The following is a 21,501-nucleotide window of genomic DNA, read 5'->3' as shown; positions in this document are numbered from 1 at the left end:
TCCAAACAAATTATGGAGTTCAGTTAATATATTGCTATTATTACATTAGTTGTGACACATGTACCACAGAACTGAGTGTGGGTATATGGAAACTCTTATCCTATCCTTGTAACTCTTCTGTAAATCTAAAACTGTTCTAGTTCCAGTCAAGATGACGGGTAAGTAATGTGGTATCGCGTCCTCCCACAACCACATCAAAATTACAACTAAACTACAGAACCGCCTGAAATCAAGCTGAATTTCCATTCCTACAACTACGAAATTAAAGAAGCAGCCACATGGAGACTGGTAGGAGGGGTGGAGGGGTGGAGGCCCGGACGGGCTGGTCCCACACCCACGTGTGGAGGATAAAAATCAGAAGGACACCTTAGCTGTGAAGGTCCTCCCTGAGGAGTGAGGGGTCCCCGTCTCACACCAGGAGCCCAGCTCAGGGTTCCAGTGCCAGGAAGAGAAGTCCCCATCACTTCTGGCTGTAAAAACCAGAGGGAACTGAGGCTGAGGCTGCTGGAGCCCCGGGCAGTTCCTCTTAAAGGGCCCCGCCCATGGACTTACTCGGACTTGAAGACTCCAGCTTCAGGGAGGCAGCTTGAAAGGCACCAAAGACATACATGGAAGAACTGAGTTGTTTGGCATTGGAGCAAGGGCTGGAGGGGCAGCTTTATTCTGGACAGACTTGCTGTGGGAGGCCGTTGTTCCTTTGGTGAGCCCTTCCCTGGAGCGGCAGATGGCAGCCATATCTGGGACTCCAGCAACCTGGCTCACAATGTTTGTCCTGCCCTAGTGATTCCCTGAGGCCCTGCCCCACTCAACTTTTGGGCCCACCCAGGCTTTTTCCAGTGGATTTGCCATAGGATTGGACTGTCTTAGATCCTGCTTCAGAGTTTCCTAAAATCTCTCAAACAAGCAGCACCTGGTCTCAGCAAGCCCCATACCTCTAGTTAAGTGGCCCCAAGCCTGGCACTAGAAGCAGCCAGCCTTGGTTCACAACTTGGCTTTTCCTGGACACCTCCAAGCCCAGCACAAGCAGCAGCCATCGGCAGATCACTTTGTAGCTTATGCCAGGTGGGCCTGGATAGAACACAGGCAGTGGCTGACCTTGCCCCACAGCCAGCACACCCAGTGGATGGCTTCAGACCACATTGAAACACCATCATCCAACCACCTCCACAAGTGACACACTCAATGAGTGGACTCAGTGGGTACCAGAGCCCTGCTGAAGTAAGTCTTGCTCTGTGTGGTGGGCCCCTACACAGCTGATCCTACAAGGGAGTCAGAGGCCAGTGGTCAGTGAGCACAGCCAATCCTTGCAGCTGATCAACCTGAATAAATCCCTCCCATTGACATGCCAGTAGCAATCAAGACTCAATTACAACAGAAGGGTGTACAGTCCACACTAGGGATGCACCTTGAAGGCCCAGCTGGGGTGATCAGGGAGGCTGTGCCACTGGATCCCTACAGGACACCTGGAACAACAGGCCACCCTACGAAGGCTAGGAGACATAGCAACTCTACCTAATACATAGAAACAATCACAGGGAAGCAGCCAAAATGAGGAGACAAAGAAACATGTCCCAAATGAAAGAAAAGAACAGAACTCCAGGAAAAGAACTAAACAAAATGGAGAGAAGCAATCAATCAGATGCAGAGTTCAAAAACTGGTTATAAGGATGCTCAAGGAACTTAGTGAGAACTTCAAGGAACTTAATGAAAATGTAAGGAACTTAGTGAGAACATCAACAACATAAAAAGGGACCAGTCAGAAATGAAGGATGCACTAACTGAAATAAAGAATAATTACCGGGAATCAATAGTAGAGTAGGTAAAGCCAATAAGCAAATCATCAATTTGGAATATAAGGAAGCAAAAAACACCCAATCAGAACAGCAAAAAGAAAAAAATCCCAAAAATGAGGATAGTGTAAGGAACCTCTGGGACAACTTCAAGCATGCCAACATTTGCATCATGCAGGTAGGTGCCAGAAGGAGGAGAGAGAGAGCAAGAAATTGAAAACCTATTTGAAAAAATGACAGAATTCTTCCCTAACTTAGTGAAGGAAACAGACATACAAGTCCAAGAAGCACAGAGTCCCAAACAAGGTGAACCCAAAGAGGTCTACACCGAGACACATCATCATCAAAATGCAAAAGGTTAAAGACAGAGAATCTTAAAAGCAGCAAGAGAAAAGCAGTTCGTTACCTACAAAGAAGCTACCATAAGACTTGTCAGCTGATTTCTCAAAAGAAACTTTGCAGGCCAGAAAGGAGTGGCAACAGATATTCAAAGTGATGAAAAACAACGACTTACAACCAAGATTACTCTATCCTCCAAAGCTATCATTTAAAATTGATAAACATATAAAGAGTTTCCCAGACAAGAAAAAGCTAAAGGAGTTCATCACCACCAAACCAGTATTACATGGAATGTTGAAGAGTCTTCTTGAAGAACAAAAATATAAACAATAAAATGGCAATTAATACATATCTATTAACAATTGAATCCATAAACAAAATGAGCAAGCAAACAGAAACAGGCTTATAGATACAGAAAACTTTTTGTTGCCTGTCAGATGGGAGGGGGCTGGAGGGATGGGTGAAGAAAATGAATGAATGAAGTACAAATTGGTTGTCAGACTGATAAACCTCAAAGGGAAGGGGGGGGGGGGAGATAAACCAAAGAACTTCTATGCATATATGCATAACCAATAGACACTGACAATAGTGTGGGGAAGGCAGGAGGGGGATGGGATTGGTGAGGAGGGAGTCAATGGGGGGGAACAAGGGGGACATCTGTAATACTTTCAACAATAAAGATGAGTTAAAAAATAAATAAATAGCCATGGCCGGTTTGGCTCAGTGATTGGAGCATTGGCCTGTGGACCAGAGAGTCCTGGGTTCAGTTCTCACTAGGGGAACGTACCAAATAAATAAATAAGTAAATAAATAAATATTCTAAAATAAAAGTATGCTTAAATATTTTAAAAATACAAGTTTGGGGGAAAGATGACTACATGCTTATCTCTACAACTGTGCTTTTAATTACAGGGCGCTGGTGACAGTTTTGTAGGAGCTTTGGCCTTCTACCTGGCTTACTACCCAAATCTGTCCTTGGAAGAAATGCTCAAGAGATCCAATTTCATTGCAGCAGTCAGTGTCCAGGCTGCAGGAACACAGTCATCTTATCCGTACAAAAAAGACCTGCCACTTGATTTGTTTTGATTGCAATTAACTCCAAAATAAATATACCTGAAAATAAAATGTACTTGGGGGTGGCCACTCTTAACTAGCAACTTACTATAAACCATCCTCTTCTTCTTTCTTTGCAAATATATATTTTTTTCTTTATTGATTTTAGAGAGAGAGGTAGGGAGAGGGAGAGAGAGTAAGAAACATCAATGAAAGAGATCATCAACTGGCTGCCTCTTGCATACCCCCCACTGGGGATTTGGCCCACAACCTGGGCATGTGACCTGACCAGGAATCGAACTGGTGACCTGGTGCATGGGTCGATGCTCAACCATGAGCCACATTGGCTGGGCCTTTCTTTGCAAATATCATGTTCATTTACTAAGTCATCCTCAAGCTTTCATTTATTCTTTACAATGATTAATTTCTTTGTTTTTCATGCAAGAGCTAACCAGAAGTAAGGATTTCATGACCAGAACCTGTACAAACATTACCACCACTCAAAAACCAGCAAACTATTACCAACAGATCCTGAACACCATGTACATCAGACAGCAGAGGCTGTGCACAAGGGTCTAGTCAGAGCAGAGAATGTTAAACAGGGGGATGGGGGCATATGAATTGGACCGCTCAAGCAGTTCCTAAGAGGAGCAGCTGATAATTCAGCTTTGGCTTTCGTTTCGTCAAAGCTTCTGGTTTTGCGAAAGAAGCCAGAAGTTTGGGATGTTTATTGAAATCTTTGAATGTTTGTGTTAGCCACTTTTTTTCAAATGTAAATACCACCTATGGGCCACAGTTGGCCCATGTCCTAAACAGGCAAATCATTGGTTAAGCCAGTATTTAAGTTTTATTTTTTCATTTATTTTTCTTTATTGATTTTACAGAGAAGAAGGGAGAGTGAGAGATAGAAACATCGATGAGAGAGAACACTGATTGGCCGCCTCCTGCATGCCCCCCACTGGGATCAGGCCCACAGCCTGGGCATGTGCCCTGACCAGGAAGCAAACCAGTGACCTCCTGGTGCATGGGCCAATGCTCAGCCACTGAGCCACACCAGCCAGGCTTTGTTTTTTAGAAGGCAAGTCATGCATGTCTCAGAGCCTTTACATTGGGCTTAGCTAGTAGGATCAGGTGAAAGATTTTTCTTGTAACCCAATACCACTATGTATCATTTCTATCTAAAAATAGCCAAGATCTCACCTATTATTGCTTTGAACCAGAGCTTTAACAAAAGATAGCATAAAGAGCTGACTGACTAGGATCCCACAAGCCTCAGCAACTGTCTACATCTAATTCCATTTCCAGAGAGCTGCTCTTGCATTTCCTCAGGAGACACGGATTGGCCCATGGGGAGGGAACACCTGTTATTTTGAAACAATATTGGTTTTTTCATGCTGGTAGTCATGGTGGGCACGCTCATTCTCCCACATAAATGCTTTAAATGGGATAGGATATGAACCAATAGAGCTCAAAATTGAGCTGATCCTTCTTACCTTCAACCAGAAATCTAACAAGGAAAAAACTGGACAGTTTTAAAAATCTGTAGGAAACAATAGGTTGAATGAGAAAGTACATAGATCTGGGTAGGGCAGGAATCTTTATCTGAACATTAGGGATTATCAGTGAGATTTCCAAGCTGTGTGGTAACACCATGTCCCAGAGCCCTTACTGTAGCTTTATGGAAATAACATTATAGTATCTCTTATTTCAAAAAAAATCTAGGAGATAAAGGAGTCCAAAGCTGTCCTAGAAAATCAAGATACTGCTTTCATGACCTGAGTTTGAGAATATGGACCAATGGTATTTTCCCTAAGTATATAAGCACAAATCAAAAATAGAAGTTCTCACAGTTTCTTCTGTGCTAGAAGGCTGAGGTTGGCTCCCTTCTTTATCATTCCTGCTCCCCTTTGCCATCTGTTATTACATGGGCGTTTGTTCAAGATCACTCTGGAGTGTCTCTGCCTTTTCTATGACGTACAAGGAGGAACAGCCTGGAAACTCTTGCACAAGTCTCATTGTGGAAAATTTTCTTTCATTACATGAAACAATGGTTATTTTTTAGTAATGTAGTTGTGTATTTAATTTCAAATAGTGGGGGAAAACATCACTAAGAGACAATAGCATGGGCTATTTTAATATGTTTTATTAAGGGCTATAAAAACATCTAGAAAGATAAATAAATGTGATGCAATGGTATATGTCCTAATATGAAGAACTTTCTTTCACTGCATTGTTTTCTTCACAATGGCCTTCAAATCACAGGAGACAGAGGTTCCGTGTCATTTCCTCTTCTTTTAGTACATGCTGCAGAATTTCTGAATCAGTATCCCGCCCTCGGTCTTCTCATTTATAAATCAAATTCATTTTCAATCCATTGTTTAGAGGGACCGTATTTTTTTCTGTTCCACAAAGAGGACTTTTGTTTTCACTACAGGAGGAGAAAAAAGGGATTATGGTAGAAAACTAAGTATCATCACCCTTTTCTAATGAAAATATATATCAGACCATGAGCCCTCTCCTTTTCTCCTATTTTACTTTCCTTTGACATGAGGAAACTTGCAGACTCAGTTCCCCGACCCCAGAGGCCAGAGGAGGCTAGAGAAAATGGTAAGGAAAAAAGGAAAGGTCCAGCCACAAGGTCATATTCCAACCAATGTGAAATAGTCAAGTTAAAAAAGAAAATTATAGGCAAAAGATGGAAAACACTTGATATCTTCACCCAGTTAATATCCACTCTTGAAGGAGGTAAGCAAGGACAGATTAGAGCTGGATTCCAGAAAAAAAGGACTGAGCAGACCATGGAAGGAAAGGCAGCCTGGCTGAAAGGGTAAAATACACATTAAGCCTTGTACTTTCCAGAAGTTGTTTCATACACCCAAATACGGATTTTCTAATTTGGTAACTGAATTAATATTATAACCACAATCTCATACTATCTGGAGCAGTGGTTCTCAATTTTCCTAATGCCGCCACCCTTTAATACAGTTCCTCATGTTGTGGTGACCCTCAACCATAAAATTACTTTCATTGCTACTTCGTAACTGTAATTTTGCTACTCTTATGTCTTAGGTGACCCCTGTGAAAGGGTCGTTCGACCCCCAAAGGGGTTGCAACCCCACAGGTTGAGAACCGCTGGTCTGGAGGAAATACTGGAGACTAGATGCTAGGTTTTCATCATTCCTATAATGCCCTACAGTAGTACTCCATTAACTTCATATATCTATGATGCCCCTTCTTTCCCCATCCTTTCCCCCTTCCCTGCCTGCCACACACACACCACCTTATTCTTCTTTGCCAAAAAAACAACCAATGCACCCAGAAAGATCCAGGAACTCAAACGACTATGATATAACAATTCACTTGTCCCTACCGCACAAAGGGATTTTAGCTTTGTTTTTGCCTCTTCTATAATCAACACAAACACTCTGTACAGGAGATTCCCAAACTATCTATGATTAAGAATTGCTAGGGAGCTTACTGAAATAAATTCCTGCTTACCTCTACCCCTACCCTAATTCTGGCTCAGCAGATCTAGAGTGAGACTGGAAGTCTCCATTTTTAAACCCTCATGATTCTAATTGGCAGCTAGATTTAAGACCCATTAACCAGTCAATAGAATTTTATCTGCAATATTAATAAAAATAAAATGTACATTTTAGATAGGGATATTTTTAATATACTTCAAATCATCTAACATTAAATACAAGTAGGACTGATGCTCCTTCAAAGTCCAAGAACTACAAAGCATTATAAAATGCTAGTAAAAAAACAAAATACTGCCCTGGCCTGTTTGGCTCAGCGGTTAGAGCGCCGGCCTGCGGTCCAGAGAGACCCGGGTTCGGTTCCCGCTAAGGGCACGTACCTTGGTTGCAGTTTGTCCCCAGCCCTGGTTGGGTCGTGTGGGTGGCAACCACTCGATGTGTCACTTTCACGTCAATGTTTCTCTCTCTCTCTCTCCCACTCACTCTATCTGAACAAAATATCAAAAAAAAAAATGTCCTCGGGTGAGGATATAAAAAAAAAAAAATACTTTCCTATGAAACAATATTGTTCATTGCAAGAAATAGTTCATAGAGCTATAAAAATAAAAGAAAGAATTTGTCTTACTAAAAGCCAATCAGGAGATTACGTAAGTGACTATGAACAGGAATGACAAAGATTAGTAAAGCAAGGTTTTATTTATGAAAATGTTTTGATTCATTCACTGCATTCATTCCCTTAATTAAAAGAATACTTAAGTCCACAGAACTGTGTTAGGCAATGTGGAATTTATAAAAGTATGAGAAGACACCTTGGACATCTGATGTAGGGAAAGGCAGTGCGGTAGGAATGACAGCGGGGCTTTATGGCCTTAAATGCTAGGTTGACCACAGGGTAGGTCCTGATTAAGAGAAAAATATGGTCCAGCTAGTATGGCCCAGTGGTTGAGCATCAACCCATGCACCAAGAGGTCACTAGTTCGATTCCTGGTCAGGGCACATGGCCCAGGTTGTGGGCCAAATCCCCAGTGGGGGGCATGCAGGAGGCAGCCAATTGATGTTCTCATCCATCAACGTTTCTATCTCTCTCCCTCTCCCTTCCTCTCTCTCTAAAATCAATAAAGAAAAAAATATATTTTTTAATGAAGATTAATTTGACTCCATATAAAAGAAAGCATAGGAGGCCTGGGTTCAAACCTGGGCTCCACCATTTCTCTGCTCTGAGTCCCTGGGCAAATTTCTCAAAATACTCTACCCTTCAGGTTCTTTCCCTGTTACAGAGATAACTTCAACGGCCTCACAGGGCTGCTGTCAGACACACCGTGAACACTCAATATGTGCTAGTCGAGCACTGCTATCCACAATCATAAACATAAATCCATTTTGTCAAAATATTTGCTGCTTAATACACAGAAGAATGTATCTGTCAAGTTTTCCCCCTACATCTAATCTAAATCCATTCTGCTTCAATTAAAATCTACATTGTCTTGTTTAGTCATCCAAGGAATTAAAACTGACACGTTTTTATTTTCTTTATGATAAACCTTCATATATTTAACAAAGTTTAATAAGCTTACGCCTCAGTCTTCAATCCTTCCTACTCTGAAATTCGCATCTAGTTTTACATGAGGAAAAGGAGTTTGAAAGGAGAGGCTGGTTCTAGCCATAGAGTATACTATGACATGCTTCAATAATTGAGAATTTCTGTTTCCTTGCCTGATTTCCTTCATAAAAAAGACTAATAAAACATTACCCTTAAACTAACCACTTATTCACTCCAGCAAAATATGCTGGGAAAATTGCCAAGCTATTTGGTACCCTAAGCAATGGGCAGGCCCCTAGGCAAATACCAGCACGCAAGCCCGCAGGGCACTCAGTGGGTAGGTGGGCAGACAGCCAAGCAGTCTGATGTCCTAGAACATTCTCTTCTTCAGAAAAGACAAAGCTGTGCTGTCAAGGCTCAGATCACTCCTTTTCAGAAAAGTTCTACACGCCTGTTTAAAATTTATATATGAATCTTTTCTCCCACTTTCAACTTACGGTCAGAACTATTTATGGTTATAGCCTTCCCCAATCTCAAAACTTAAAATCAATCCAACAAATAACAAGTTCCTAATAGAGTCCCCTCAATATCATGGGTGGGGGGGTAGTTCTAGAAACTTCCCCTCTACAGATACCAAAATCCACAGATGCTCAAATCCCTCATATAAAATGGAAATAGTGCCCTGGCCGGTTTGGGTCAGTGGTCAGAGCATCGGCCTGCGGTCCAGAGAGACCCAGGTTTGGTTCCCACTAAGGGCACGTACCTCGGTTGCAGTTTGTCCCTGGCCCTGGTTGAGTCATGCAGGAGGCAGCCACTCGATGTGTCCCTTTCACGTCGATGTTTCTCTCTCTCTCCCCTACTCTTTCTGAACAAAAAATGGAAAAATGTCCTCGGGTGAGGATAAAATAAATAAATAAAATAAAATGGGGATAGTCTTTGCTTATACCTACACTTCTCCTCCCGTATACTTTTAAATCATCTCTAGATTATTTGTAACCCCTAATATGATGTAAATGCTATGCAAATAGTTGTAGTATTGTTTAGGGAATGAGAGGGGGTAAAAAGTCTACATGTTCAGTACAGGCACAATTATCATAGGCCTAACTATATAGTACTCATCACCAAACATGTAACTTCTTTTCCCCCAGTATTTTAAATCCATGATTGGTTGAATCCATGAATGCAGAACCCACAGATATGGAGAATCAGCTATACCTCCATACATACAAGGATGAAAACTCCAATACATTTTCATACTTAAATTATTATAGAGGTTATTCAAGCAACATTTATTAATGTTGTACAAGTTCCTAAAAACTCTACAGGAGCCAAAATGTTACAAGAACAATAGGCATGTCTCATTTTATTGTGCTTCACTTTACTGCACTTTGCACATAATTGTTTTTTACAAATTGAAGGTAAGACCATTCACCAGCAAAGAGATAACTCAGTAAACTCTTAGATGATGGTTAGCAGTTTTTAGTAATAAAGTATTTTATTTTATTTTTTATTTTTTTTATCCTCACCTGAGGATATTTTTGCATTTATCTTCAGATAGAGCAGGAGGGAGAGAGGGAGGAAGAGAGAGACACATTGATAGGCTGCCACCCACCCAACCCCAACTGGGGCCAGGGACAAGCTGCAACTGAGGTACATGCCCGTAGTGGGAACCGAACCGGGCCTCTCTGGTGCGCGGGCCGACGCTCTAACCACTGAGCAAACTGGCCAGGGCAGCAATAAAGTATTTTAAATTAAGGTATGTACACTGGTTTTTTTTAAGACATAATGCTATTGTATACTTAATAGAATACAGTATAAACATCACTTTTATATACACCGGGAAACAAACTAATTCATGACTTACTTTATTGCAATATTGCAGTGGTCTTACACTGAACCTGGAAGCTCTCTGAGGTATCCTCTACTTTACTGTCAAGTTCATCACTTTGAGTTTTCACCAACTGATACAAAGAAATCAGAGGGGAAAAAACACCACACCAATCCAAAATCATATTGCTATGATCTCAATGTTTGTGTCCCAACCACCCAGGATTTCACATGTTGAAATCCTAACTCCAAAAGATGATGGCATTAAGAGGTGGGGCTCTTGGGAGGTGCTTTGGTCAGGCAGGTGGAGCCTTCATGAATGGGATTAATGCTCTTCTAAAAGAAACCCCACTGAGCTTGCTTGCTCTCCCACCATGTGAGGACACAGCAAGGCAGAGGCCATGAACCAACAGAAAGCGACCATGCTGGCACCTTGATCTTGGACTTCCCAGGCCCCAGAACTCTTGAGAATTAAATGTCTGTTGTTTATAAGCCACCCAGTCTGAGGTATTTTGTTATAGCAAACCAAAAGGACTAAGACACATAGCTTATCATCATAGTAATTTTCCACCATATAAGGTGTCATCATGAAATTCAGACTCCTAATCATCAGGTACAAACCTGGAATTCCCTTTCTATTATAATAAAGAATGATCAGAAAATTTAACACCATAAAAACAGGAAATTTTATTTCTGTTAAAGAATGGAACTCACACAATTTTAAGCTGACAAATGCTTCTCGGAGTCTTTCTTTTTTTTTTTTTTTATCCTCACCCGAGGATATTTTTCCATTTTTTGTACAGATAGAGTGGGAGGGAGAGAGAGGAAGGAGAGAGAGAGAGAAACATCAACGTGAAGGGACACATCGAGTAGCTGCCACCCGCACGACCAACCAGGGCCGGGGACAAACTGCAACCGAAGTACGTGCCCTTAGCGGGAAACGAACCCGGGTCTCTCCGGACCGCAGGCCGACGTCGGAGTCTTTCTTAAATGCATCCTCACAGTAGGACAGCCCTTACTTTTTTTCTGAAGGAGCTTTATTTTTATTTTTCTTAGACACTGACGAATGCAGTACAATGAACTGTGGTTGTAAGACTTTCTTAACAAACTGAAGGCGGCTATGAATGTAGCTGTCATCCAGCATTCGCACTAATGCCCGGCCAGAGGTCATGCAGCGGAGTAGGTTTTAGCCTCCTGTGAAATCTTTCACAACAAGTCCCTACATAAAGTGGTTCAGGGCCCAGCCTTTGGAGTTGGACAGTCCTGAATTCAAATCTTTGTTTTGTCACGTTTTCGCTGTGTTAAGATCCTTGACATCAGATTCCTTGTCTATAAAATGGGACTCAGATGCCTAGAGAGTGCAGATGCTGGTGTTATGATGGATTCCTAGCATCTGAAGACATGAAGACTTGTGTGGGTAAGCAGAGTACAGAACTTTCCATTCTGTCTAGATATTCACAAGTGCTAATTTCCTTTCTCCCAGAGATCACTGTCTTTTGCTGCCTATAATGTCCTTTTTTTAGTTGTTGTTTCAGATGGGAAGGTAAATTCATTCCCTACAACTCCCTCTTGTCCAGAAGTGAGAGTCTATGCATTCTTGTTCTTTTTTGTTGGTGTTAGTCCTCACCCAAGGATATTTTTCGGTTGATTTTCAGACAGAATGGGAGGGAGGGACAGAGAGAAAGAGAGAAACATCGATGTGAGAGAGACACATCAATTGGTTGCCTCCCACGTAACCCTGACCAGGGCCAGGGATCGGACCTGCAACCCAGGTATATGCCCTTCACTGGAATCAAACCCATGAACCTTCAGTCCACAGGCCAGTGCTCTAACTGCTAAGCCAAACCGGCCAGGGCTATGAGTTCTTGTTCTTAATGAAAAAGTTGATTATGAGGTTAAGTGTTTGTCTTTCACTATATAATGGATTAATTTTGGGAAATAAGCTTCTGGTACCTATTCCAATTCTGATCACCAAGTGGATGTCTTACAATTCAACTCAATTCTGACACTACCTACCTGGAGATAGTAACTCAGGAATAACCAGAGGGAAGTGACGCATGGACAAGGTATGGTGAAGGGGCACCGAGCTTCCAAAGCCTCTTGGGGCTTGTCCCTCTCCCAGAATCTCTACATGTTCACCAACCCAAAAGCTCCAGAACAGCCCTTATTCACAAGCAATGCAATTTCCCACCCTGCTGCACTAATATATAAAAACCATACTTCTTGAACTCAAATCTGGACCTAATTACTTGCCACTGTTATGACAGATGATCCCAGGAGAACATTCCCTCTCTTTCTCAAGACATTCATCTCTGTTTCCAGAACAATACCACCTATTCTCTTTACATGACTGGCATCTCACCTCAGATCTTTGGTTAACTATCGCCTATAAGAGAGACTGTCCCTAATCTATCCTATCTAAAGTTGAGACCCACCTTCCCCCATATTTCAGCATCCTACTTGTTTCTCTCATAGCACTTAGTATAATTTGATTTTTTTTTCTTCTTTCTCTCCCTTTCAAATCAGACTTTAAGTACCAAGAGTGCAGGGACTGAGCCCATCATGTGTTCTAGTATTATCCCAGCACCTGGGATAGTGACTGACACCATAATAAACATTCAATATATATTTGCTGAATAAATGCTAGTGTCAAAAAGGCCAAAAAACTGCCAAATGTTCAGCAGCATTCAGTCTGGAAAGAGCAATAGGCCTTGAAAGCATTTAAATATATTGTGGAGTAATTTTTCTGAATCTTACCAACTGGATCATAATGCAGTAAAGTCAGTTTCTCTCGTAGTCGACTTCTCTTGGTGTTGAAGGAGTAACCTGTCCCAGCTTGGCTTACCATTCTTACCAGAATGGTCCTAAGATTTAAAAGTAAGCTGTTAGAAGCTGAAGAAAGAGATTAAAATCAGTCTCAAGGAGATCGCACTTTTTGAGAACCCTATACAGTAATATTAGTTGTGGGACATCACTTGGCCCTTAGAAGGTTCAGTTCTAAGACAGATTATGTTTTTTATAAGTCACAATTTCAGTGGTTTTGATTCCCAAAGTTTGTTTCATTACACAGAGTGCCTTGGTAATGACCTAACCAAATAAGAACAATCAAACCATGCTCAGGAATACACTCAGACACCTAACTCCCAGAAGGAGCAGAGGTCAGGAGGAAAAAAAAAATACAAATATACTGGCGACCCTTGATGGCCAGTCAGGAAATCATAAAGATAGCTGTCTCAGAAGAGCCCGATCTAGCAGGGATAAGCAGTAAGAGTAAAATCAGAAAGGGACAAAATTAAGGGATCAGAATTTTTATATTGCTAACATGTAGTACCTTTTCCCTCTTCATATGTTTCAAGTTATAGTCCTCCAAAGCATAAAGTTCATGTTTTGTTTCACTGGACCTTTTAGTACCTGTACTGTTTGTTAGTTTTCTCCCTATGTAGAGTATGCTGTTTTATTTCTCATTTAATGCCAAAAAGGATATAAAGTATCTAAGATATATTACACATCTTTGCATCCCTTTCCATGTTAAGCACAGTGCCTCATACATAAGAGGCATATAGTATTTGCTGATTAAGAGAGACAATAATTAGCCATTTGTTCAAAAAGATTTAACAAAAACCTATTAAGTGCTTACTGTGGAAAGCACTATGGGAAATGCAGAAATCTAGTAAGGCTGCATCTACACACTTGAGAAACTAATGGTATAATGTAAGGCCAACTGTGTACAGGAGGTCTATAAGGCAAAATGTATATTACAAATGTCACAAGAAGGATACAAAGAACATGAGAGGCAGGGAGTAGCTCTAAAGAAACTGAAGGCATGAGAGATTCCTACAGAACCTGGAGGTGGGAAATTCTAACATAAATAACTAGATTGTAGGACAAGCTCTATGAATCAATAAAATATACTGGGAAGAAACAATATATGTTTTCAATTAACTTTAATAAATAAAGAAAAAACCCTAGTCTAAAGGATTTGTGATGTGTCTTGGTTTGTAAGCAAAAGCTACTTTAGAATTTTCCTTTTTTTTTTTTTTATCATCCTCACTCGAGGACATTTTTCCATTCTTTGTTCAGGTAGAGTGGAAGGGAGAGAGAGGAACAGAGAGAGAGAGAAACATCGATGTGAAAGGGACACATCGAGTGGTCGCCACTCTCACAACCAACCAGGGCCGGGGACAAGCTGCAACCGAGGTACGCGCCCTTAGCGGCAACCGAACCCAGGTCTCTCCGAACCGCAGGCCGACGCTCTAACCGCTGAGCCAAACCGGCCAGGGCGAATTTTCCTATTTTTAACACACAAAAACCTTCAGTTACTGTCTATAAAATTTATTTTAAGATAACAGTTTGGTATTTATCGTCTCTCTGGTACATAATGAATTCTTTAATCTTTTCTATTTTTGAAATGTTTATACCATGAACCCAAAAGATTACAAAACTCATTAGAATAGGCTCCATGGACCTGGCCGGTTTGGCTCAGCAGCTGGAGCCTCCGAGGCCTGAGGACCAGAGAGTCCTGGGTTCAGTTTCCGCTAAGGGCATGTACCAAAAAAATAAAATAAAATAGGCTCCATGATTTAATCAAATCATAGGTTGTTCTGCTACACTCCTGTAGTGGGCTCCAGACAAATAGACACTGATCCTCAATTTGAGGAAACAGAAATATGATGGTAGTTCAAAGATAGCATCGGGACTCGGAAGGTTTCTTTAGGAACAAGACAACAAGAATTCCTTTAATTTGAATGCTCAGATGGGCAGGAGGAAAAATATTTTTTGAAAGAGTTCATAGGGCCAAAATAATTCATCATGTAAGTAGTCCTCAAACCAATTTTTAGAAAATTGAGACCAAATGCTTAGTTTAACATACGACTGTATTGGCAGCAGCTGCACTAAGGAATGTAACATAAACAAGTAAAATTTTTAAAAAGAAAAAGTTTTACTTACTTTGACTTGCTTTTGGCAACTTTTTGTAGCAAGGAAAAGTCGGAAGAGAAAAGAAAAATATCAATTTATTATCTTTCTTATGCAAAGTTCATATAAATGTCATTAGTAACCAAAAATATTTATGCCATGAAGTATGGCATGGGTTGTCTGTCACTCAAGTAAGTAACTACTGCCTAGCTATTAGGGGTCGTGTTTAGACTTTATAGAATGAAGATAAAAAGATCCAACGGGACCAACACAATTCTGGATATAATGCTTCGCACAATCTCTTTTCAGCTGGACTGCCTTTTAAATCTTCCTAGAGTGATATCTTCTCTATTGGTTCCCTTTCTAAGGTGCAAATATTTGCACTGGGACAAGGCTTTGTTTGACAAGTCACCCAGGTGGAGGAGGGAACATAAATCTAACTGGAGGTCAGCCTGGCGCAGGGAAGAGCGCGGTCTTGGGCTCAGAGCACTCTGGCACTGCCCAGCCGTGTGGCCCAGGGTCAGCGCGGCCCACCGGAAGCTGTTTCCGTATCTTGGAGCTCCAAGCCAGTGGACTAGAAGTTCTGAGGTTTTTCCCAGTCCGGACGTCCAGTGGTTCTGCTGACACATCCATACAGAGGGCGGGAGAAGCGCCCACTCCCGCCGTCCACGCGAACCACAAACAGCTCGGAGCTGCCCCCAGACCCTCCGACCCACTCGCCGCGGTGACGCGCGCCGCGGGGCATGCCGGGCGCTGTAGTCCCGAAGGCCTGCGAGGCCGCCGCAGCCGCTTCCTGCCGGCGCGCCCCCCGCCCTGCCCCTGAGACCCGGGCCTGCGGGTCGCTGCCTCCCGCCCTCGTCGCCGCCGCGTTCTCCAGCCCCACTTACAGGAGATAGCGGACAGGAACATGGTGACAGCACCCCTCAGTCTCCGTGAGGCCTAAAGTCCCTCAACACACTGCTTCCGGGGCACAAGCCTGTTCCGGAAAAGGAGGTCTGGGAGTGATTCGCAGCCACGCCCCCTCCGGTATAAACTTCCCTCCGCCCTGCTCCCCAGTGTTCTATATTACCTGCCTGGTGGTCAGTTTTCGATGTGGAGATGTTGGAGCCCCTTTCCTTTTGGTGAGAGATTTTGTTCCTTCAGGGTTGGTGCGCCAGGCCCTGACTCAACTCCTACTTCTGGGTCAGAGTGAGGTGCTTTCTATACTAATTCACCGAGTAATTACAACCACCTATGTGAAAGCCACAGAACAGCATGTGCTCCTCGGCCGTTCCAGACTATCAGACTCCTGAATATTTCCTTAAAATGTTGTCTGCTTTGCCCCGCTAACCCAACTCCATTCACCTGGTTAAGATCTAGTTTCAGTAAACCCACATGAATGTACCTATTGCTTAAAGAAGGCTGGGGTTTGTCAACCAGGTACTTGGTCCACAATTTGGGGTGCAGTGAAGAAGGAAACTATTCAGTGCAAACAGCTCAGTTGTGATGCAGCACAGGATGTGGAAATAGCAGGCAGTTAGGCAGCTTTAAGGCAAGGAAATGCCCAAGACAGTGGTAGAATAGAAAAATATTCTCCACAAGTTATAGAGGAGCTGCCTTATACCAACAGAAGTCCCGGCCCCTGGTCCCTGATTGGCCCATCCTCATGCAAACTAGGACTCTAAATCCTCACAGTTTGATTGGTCCAAGAGACACAATTCTGATAGGCCAGAATGGAGCCACTCTGATTGGTTGGTGAAGGTGCCAATTTGGGGGAGAGGGAATATAACTGCACAGCTCCAAATGGACATGGGAAGTCTTCATCCTATTGGTTGAAATAGGATTCCAGAAACTCCTCTATAAAGGCTGCCTCAAATGGAACATAGGGCAGGTAGAGGGGAGACAGGTGGATCAGTGCATGCTTCTCCCTGAAGTGCAACTTGGGTGAGAGGCCCTATGTAGTAATGGCTGCTAGGCTCTGTTTTATTAAATTTGAGCCCATATAAGCCACCAGGAGCCCTTTCTGGTAGGTATCTTCTTTCTCAGGGTCCAGAGTTTCTAGGAGGGCAGGACCCTGTGCATCTTAACTACTGTATCTAAGCACCTAGGACAGTGCTGGGAATGAATAACTGAGATTGGGAGCTTTCACATAATTTGCCTAATGTTACAAAATTAGTAAGTGGCAGTCAGAATTCTAACTGCAAAGACTCATGTCTTTCCTACTAGACTTTGGGACCAATAAGAATTGAATAATCTTCAATTCTTCATGTCTCTGCAAGGAATCTGGGGTTCTTTAACACCATGGACTTCGGTAACCTCATATTTAAGTATCCCTAAATATTTAAGTATGTATCTCTCAAAAATAAGATTATAACGACAATACATACTATTTTATTCCTTAAAAATTAATAATAGTTTCATAATATCTATGCCATATTCAAATTGTCTTTTATAGCTGGTTTCAACAAAAGCAGTATCCAATCAAGGTTTAATAACCACCTTTAGTTGTTAAGATCTTTGCGGGGGGGGGGGGGTGTTAATCCTCACCCAAGGATATTTTTCCATTAAATTTTTTAGATAGAGTGGGAGCCAGGGAAAGGAAGGAGAGAGAAAAAGAGAAACATCAATGTAAGAGCATCAATTGGTTGCCACCCACACAACTCCAACCAGGGGCCGGGGATTGAATCTGAAACCCAGGTATGTGCCCTTGGCTGGGAATCGAACCTGTGACCCTTTAGTCCTTAGACCAAGGCTCTAACCACTAAGCCAAACCAACCAGGGCTAGTTGTTATAGATCTTTAATCTCTTTCAAATCTAAAACAAAACCCCTCATTATATGAATTGGAAGAATTAACATCATTAAAATGTCCATATTACCCAAAGCAATCTATAGATTTAATGCAATCGCCATCAAAATACCAATGACATACTTCACAGAACTAGAACAAATACTTCAAAAGTTCATATGGAACCAAAAAGTCCCCGAATAGCCACACCAATCTTGAAAAACAAGGACAGGGTAGGTAGGATCACAATACCGGATATCAGGTTATACTACAAAGATACTGTAATCAAAACTGCCTGGTACTGGCACAAGAGCAGGCATATAGACCAGTGGAACAGAACAGAGAACCTGGAAATTGACCCAAGACATTATGCTTAATTAATATTTGACAAAGGGGGCAAGAGCATACAATGGAGTAAAGACAGCCTCTTTAATAAATGGTGCTGAGAAAATTGGACAGCTACATGCAAAATAATTAAACTAGACCATTAACTTACACCATACACTAAAATAAACTCAAAATAGATAAAAGAATTAAATACGACTCATGAATCCATACAAATCCTAGAAGAAAATGTAGGCAACAAAATTTCAGACATCATACGCAGCAGAATTTTCACTGGTACATCACCTAAGGCAACAGAAAAAGAGGGAAAAATGAACACATGGGAATATATCAAACTCAAAAGCTTCTACACAGCAAAAGAAACAACCATCAAAATGGAAAAGCAACCCACTGGCCGCCATCAACAAGTCATCAAACAACGAGTGTTGGCGAGGGTGTGGAGAAAAGGGGACTCTAGCACACTGCTGGTGGGAATGCAGACTGGTGCAGCCACTATGGAAAACACTATGGGGTTACCTCAAAAAATTAAAAATTGAATTGCCATTTGACCCAGTGATCCCACTTCTAGGAATATACCCTAAGGAGCCTGAAACACCAATCAGAAAGAATATATGTAACCCCATATTCATAGCAGCACTATTTATAATAGCTAAGATCTGGGAAACAGCCCAAGTGTCCATCAGTAGACGAATGGATAAAAAAGCAGTGGTACATATACCCAATGGAGTACTATGCAGCTGTAAGAAAGAAAGATCTCCTATCCTTTCAGATGACATGAAAGGACCTGGAGAGTATTATCCTAAATTAAACAAGCCAAGCAGAGAAAGACAAATATCACATGATCTCACTTATTTGTGGACTATAATGAGCATAACAGTCTGAGGAACAGGGTAGACCCAGAGACATGAAAGTAGGGTACAGACTGACAACCCTCAGAAGAGGGGTTGTGGGGGGAGGGAAGAGATAAACCACAGAAGCATTTATGCATAACCGATGAACATGGACAACAAAGCTGGGGATTGGGAGGAGGGTGTCAATGGGGAAAAAAGGAGAAACATCTGTAACAAAAATAAATTAATAAAAAAAAAAATTTCTTTTTTTTTTTTTTTCCATCCTCACCCAAGGACATTTTTCCATTTTTTACTCAGAGAGAGTGGGAAGGAGAGAGAGGAAGAGAGAGAAACATCGATGTGAAAGGGACACATCGAGTGGCTGCCACCCACACGACCCAACCAGGGCCGGGGACAAATTGCAGCCAAGATACATGCCCTTAGCGGGAACTGAACCCAGGTCTCTGTGGACCGCAGGCTGACGCTCTAACCGCTGAGCCAAACCGGCCAGGGCCCTCATTATTTTTTTAATGACACTGAATTTTTTTTTTCTTTTTATCCTCAACCGAGGACATTTTTCCATTTTTTGTTCAGACAGAGTGGGAGAGAGAGAGGGGAAGAGAGAGAAAGAGAGAAACATCGACGTGAAAGGGACACATCAAGCAGCCGCCATGCACAGCCAACCAGGGCCAGGGACAAACTGCAACTGAGGTACAGGCCCTTAGCGGGAACCGAACCCAGGTCTCTCTGGACTGCAGGCCGACGCTCTAACTGCTGAGCCAAACGGCCAGGGCGACACTGAGTTTTTATTTTATTTTATTTATTTATCTTTTTGGTACGTGCCCTAGCGGGAACCAAACCCAGGACTCTCTGGTCCGCAGGCCGATGCTCCAACCACTGATCCAAACCGGCCAGGGCATGACACTGAATTTTTAAAGAGACTGAGCTAGTTTCTCATGGAGTCTCCCATATTCTAGATTTTTTCTAATTGTCTTCTATTGTGTCATTTTATTTGTTCTTCTATTCTCTGTATTTCCTGTAAATTGGAAGGCAAATCTAAAATCTTGAGCAGATTCCACTTAAAACATTTTTGACAAGAGGATATCATAGGTGGTGCTCTCAACTTCATATTGCAATGTATCAGGATGTCCAGAATGTCAGTTGCTAGTACTAACTCGGATAATCTCTAGATCTCTCCATTGTAAAAGTAGATTTTTTTTCTCTCTTTGCAGTTTTCTGTGGTGTAATACTTTGGCATATGAAAATACCCTGTTCCCCAACAACCTTTCTTCATGGGTTTAGCATCCACTGATAATTTTTTTGACTCAGTAATTACATTTGGGGTACATAATATCTGTTTTCTAACTTATATAATTTTTCGTTTGTTAACTAGTTTTCTTCTGTAAAGAAGAGATTTATATCAATTAAGGCTGAATTATTTATTGTTCCTCCTTAAAAGGCAAGATGAATGTTATTTTTTCTCTTTAATTACCAATATTCAAGTAAGAAGAGTCACTTCTATAAGAGTCACTTCCGATGGTGACAAAGAGGTTCTTTTTCCCCTTTCTGTAATTTCATTTTTTAAATATCACTATAATGGATTTTTATTCATTGTTTTATAATCAACCATGTTCATTAATATTTTTGATGGTCAATTTTCCCAAATCAACCATTTCGCCAAGGTACTCTTGCCAATTGGGAGCTCTCAAGCTGGTCCAATGTTCTCTAACACACTTACTTCCCTGCCTTCTGACACCAGCTATATCAGGTTAACCTTGTACTTTCCCTGGCTCAGACCTGAAATCAGTCATTTCTCCAAGGTACTCTGCTTCCTTTTTGTAGGTGATACACAGAAGCCACAATCTAATGCACAGCCACTGGACTAGATTTTAGTGGATTTCAAGCTTTATTTTAAATAATGGAATCATCATTCAAATGCAACCTGTATCGGGAGCTCACTCACTGTATAAAACAAAGCTTCATGTCTTGACAGATCTTCTCAGAGCCTTGGACTCCACAGGTCACAGAAGTTCTGGACTGTGGAATGGCCACATTCTCTTCCAGCCCCATTGCTCTTATTCTCGTTTGAGGTTTCGAACCTGGCCCACAGGGCCCTGGAGTTTTCTGCCATACTGCCCACTATGTCTGAGCAGGGAGAGGCCTTGTCCAGTCAGGAGATAGCCCTGTAGGCCCCTCATCAACAACAGCAAGAACAGCCAAGAGCAGAAAACCACTGAAGGCCTGGATTGCCTCAGAAATAATTCAGGACCAAGGTTATAAAGCATCTGCATAGACTGAATGTTTCAAAATTCAGATGTTGAGACCTAATCCCCAGTGTGATGGTATTTGGAAGTGGGGCCTTTGGGAGGTGATCAGGTCATGAGAGCAGAGCCCTCATGAAAGGGAGCAGCACCCTCACAAGAGAGCCCAGAGAGCACCCTGGCCCTCCCTCTACTGTGTACGAACACTACAAGAAGTCAGCAGTCTGCAGACTGGAGGAAGGTCTTTGCCAGAACCTCGAAACATGCTGGCACTCTGACTTCTAGCCTCCAGAACTTGGAGAAATAAATTTCTGCCACCCCATTACGGCATTTTGTTATAGCAGCCTGCACAGAC

The 21,501-nt window shown here is 42.1% G+C and overlaps 2 protein-coding genes across 2 annotated transcripts in view; one reads left to right on the top strand and one right to left on the bottom strand.

The window, feature by feature from the left end:
- The window catches only part of RBKS (ribokinase), a 104,398-nt gene extending 101,062 nt beyond the window's left edge, over positions 1-3,336 (top strand). Inside the window, exon 8 of the mRNA XM_036263412.1 lies at positions 3,042-3,336. Coding sequence (XP_036119305.1) covers positions 3,042-3,215 — 174 coding nt within the window. The 3' untranslated portion in view covers positions 3,216-3,336. The remainder of the gene's footprint in view (positions 1-3,041) is intronic.
- A 1,975-nt stretch (positions 3,337-5,311) lies between these two features.
- MRPL33 (mitochondrial ribosomal protein L33) lies at positions 5,312-15,922 on the bottom strand. The gene is made up of 4 exons (XM_036263413.1): positions 15,833-15,922; positions 14,979-14,997; positions 12,789-12,895; positions 5,312-5,610 (listed from the first exon to the last, which is right to left on the bottom strand). The coding sequence occupies exons 1-4, from the start codon at positions 15,852-15,854 to the stop codon at positions 5,561-5,563; spliced, it is 198 nt and encodes a 65-aa protein (XP_036119306.1). The 5' UTR covers positions 15,855-15,922; the 3' UTR covers positions 5,312-5,560.
- Between the last annotated feature and the right edge of the window lie 5,579 nt (positions 15,923-21,501).

Source organism: Molossus molossus, unplaced genomic scaffold (assembly GCF_014108415.1).
Source record: "Molossus molossus isolate mMolMol1 unplaced genomic scaffold, mMolMol1.p scaffold_m16_p_15, whole genome shotgun sequence".
NCBI classification, from domain to species: Eukaryota; Metazoa; Chordata; class Mammalia; order Chiroptera; family Molossidae; genus Molossus; species Molossus molossus.
The sequence above is the reverse complement of the archived record's forward strand: the minus strand, read 5'-3'. Positions and strand labels throughout refer to the sequence as shown.

Excerpts from the sequence above, each read along its gene's own strand:
- MRPL33 (XM_036263413.1), bottom strand. The coding sequence starts at position 15,854 with ATGTTCCTGTCCGCTATCTCCT. Across the intron at positions 5,611-12,788 it reads ACTGCATTATGATCCAGTTG|TGAAAACAAAAGTCCTCTTT; the intron begins GTAAGATTCAGA and ends CTCCTCCTGTAG.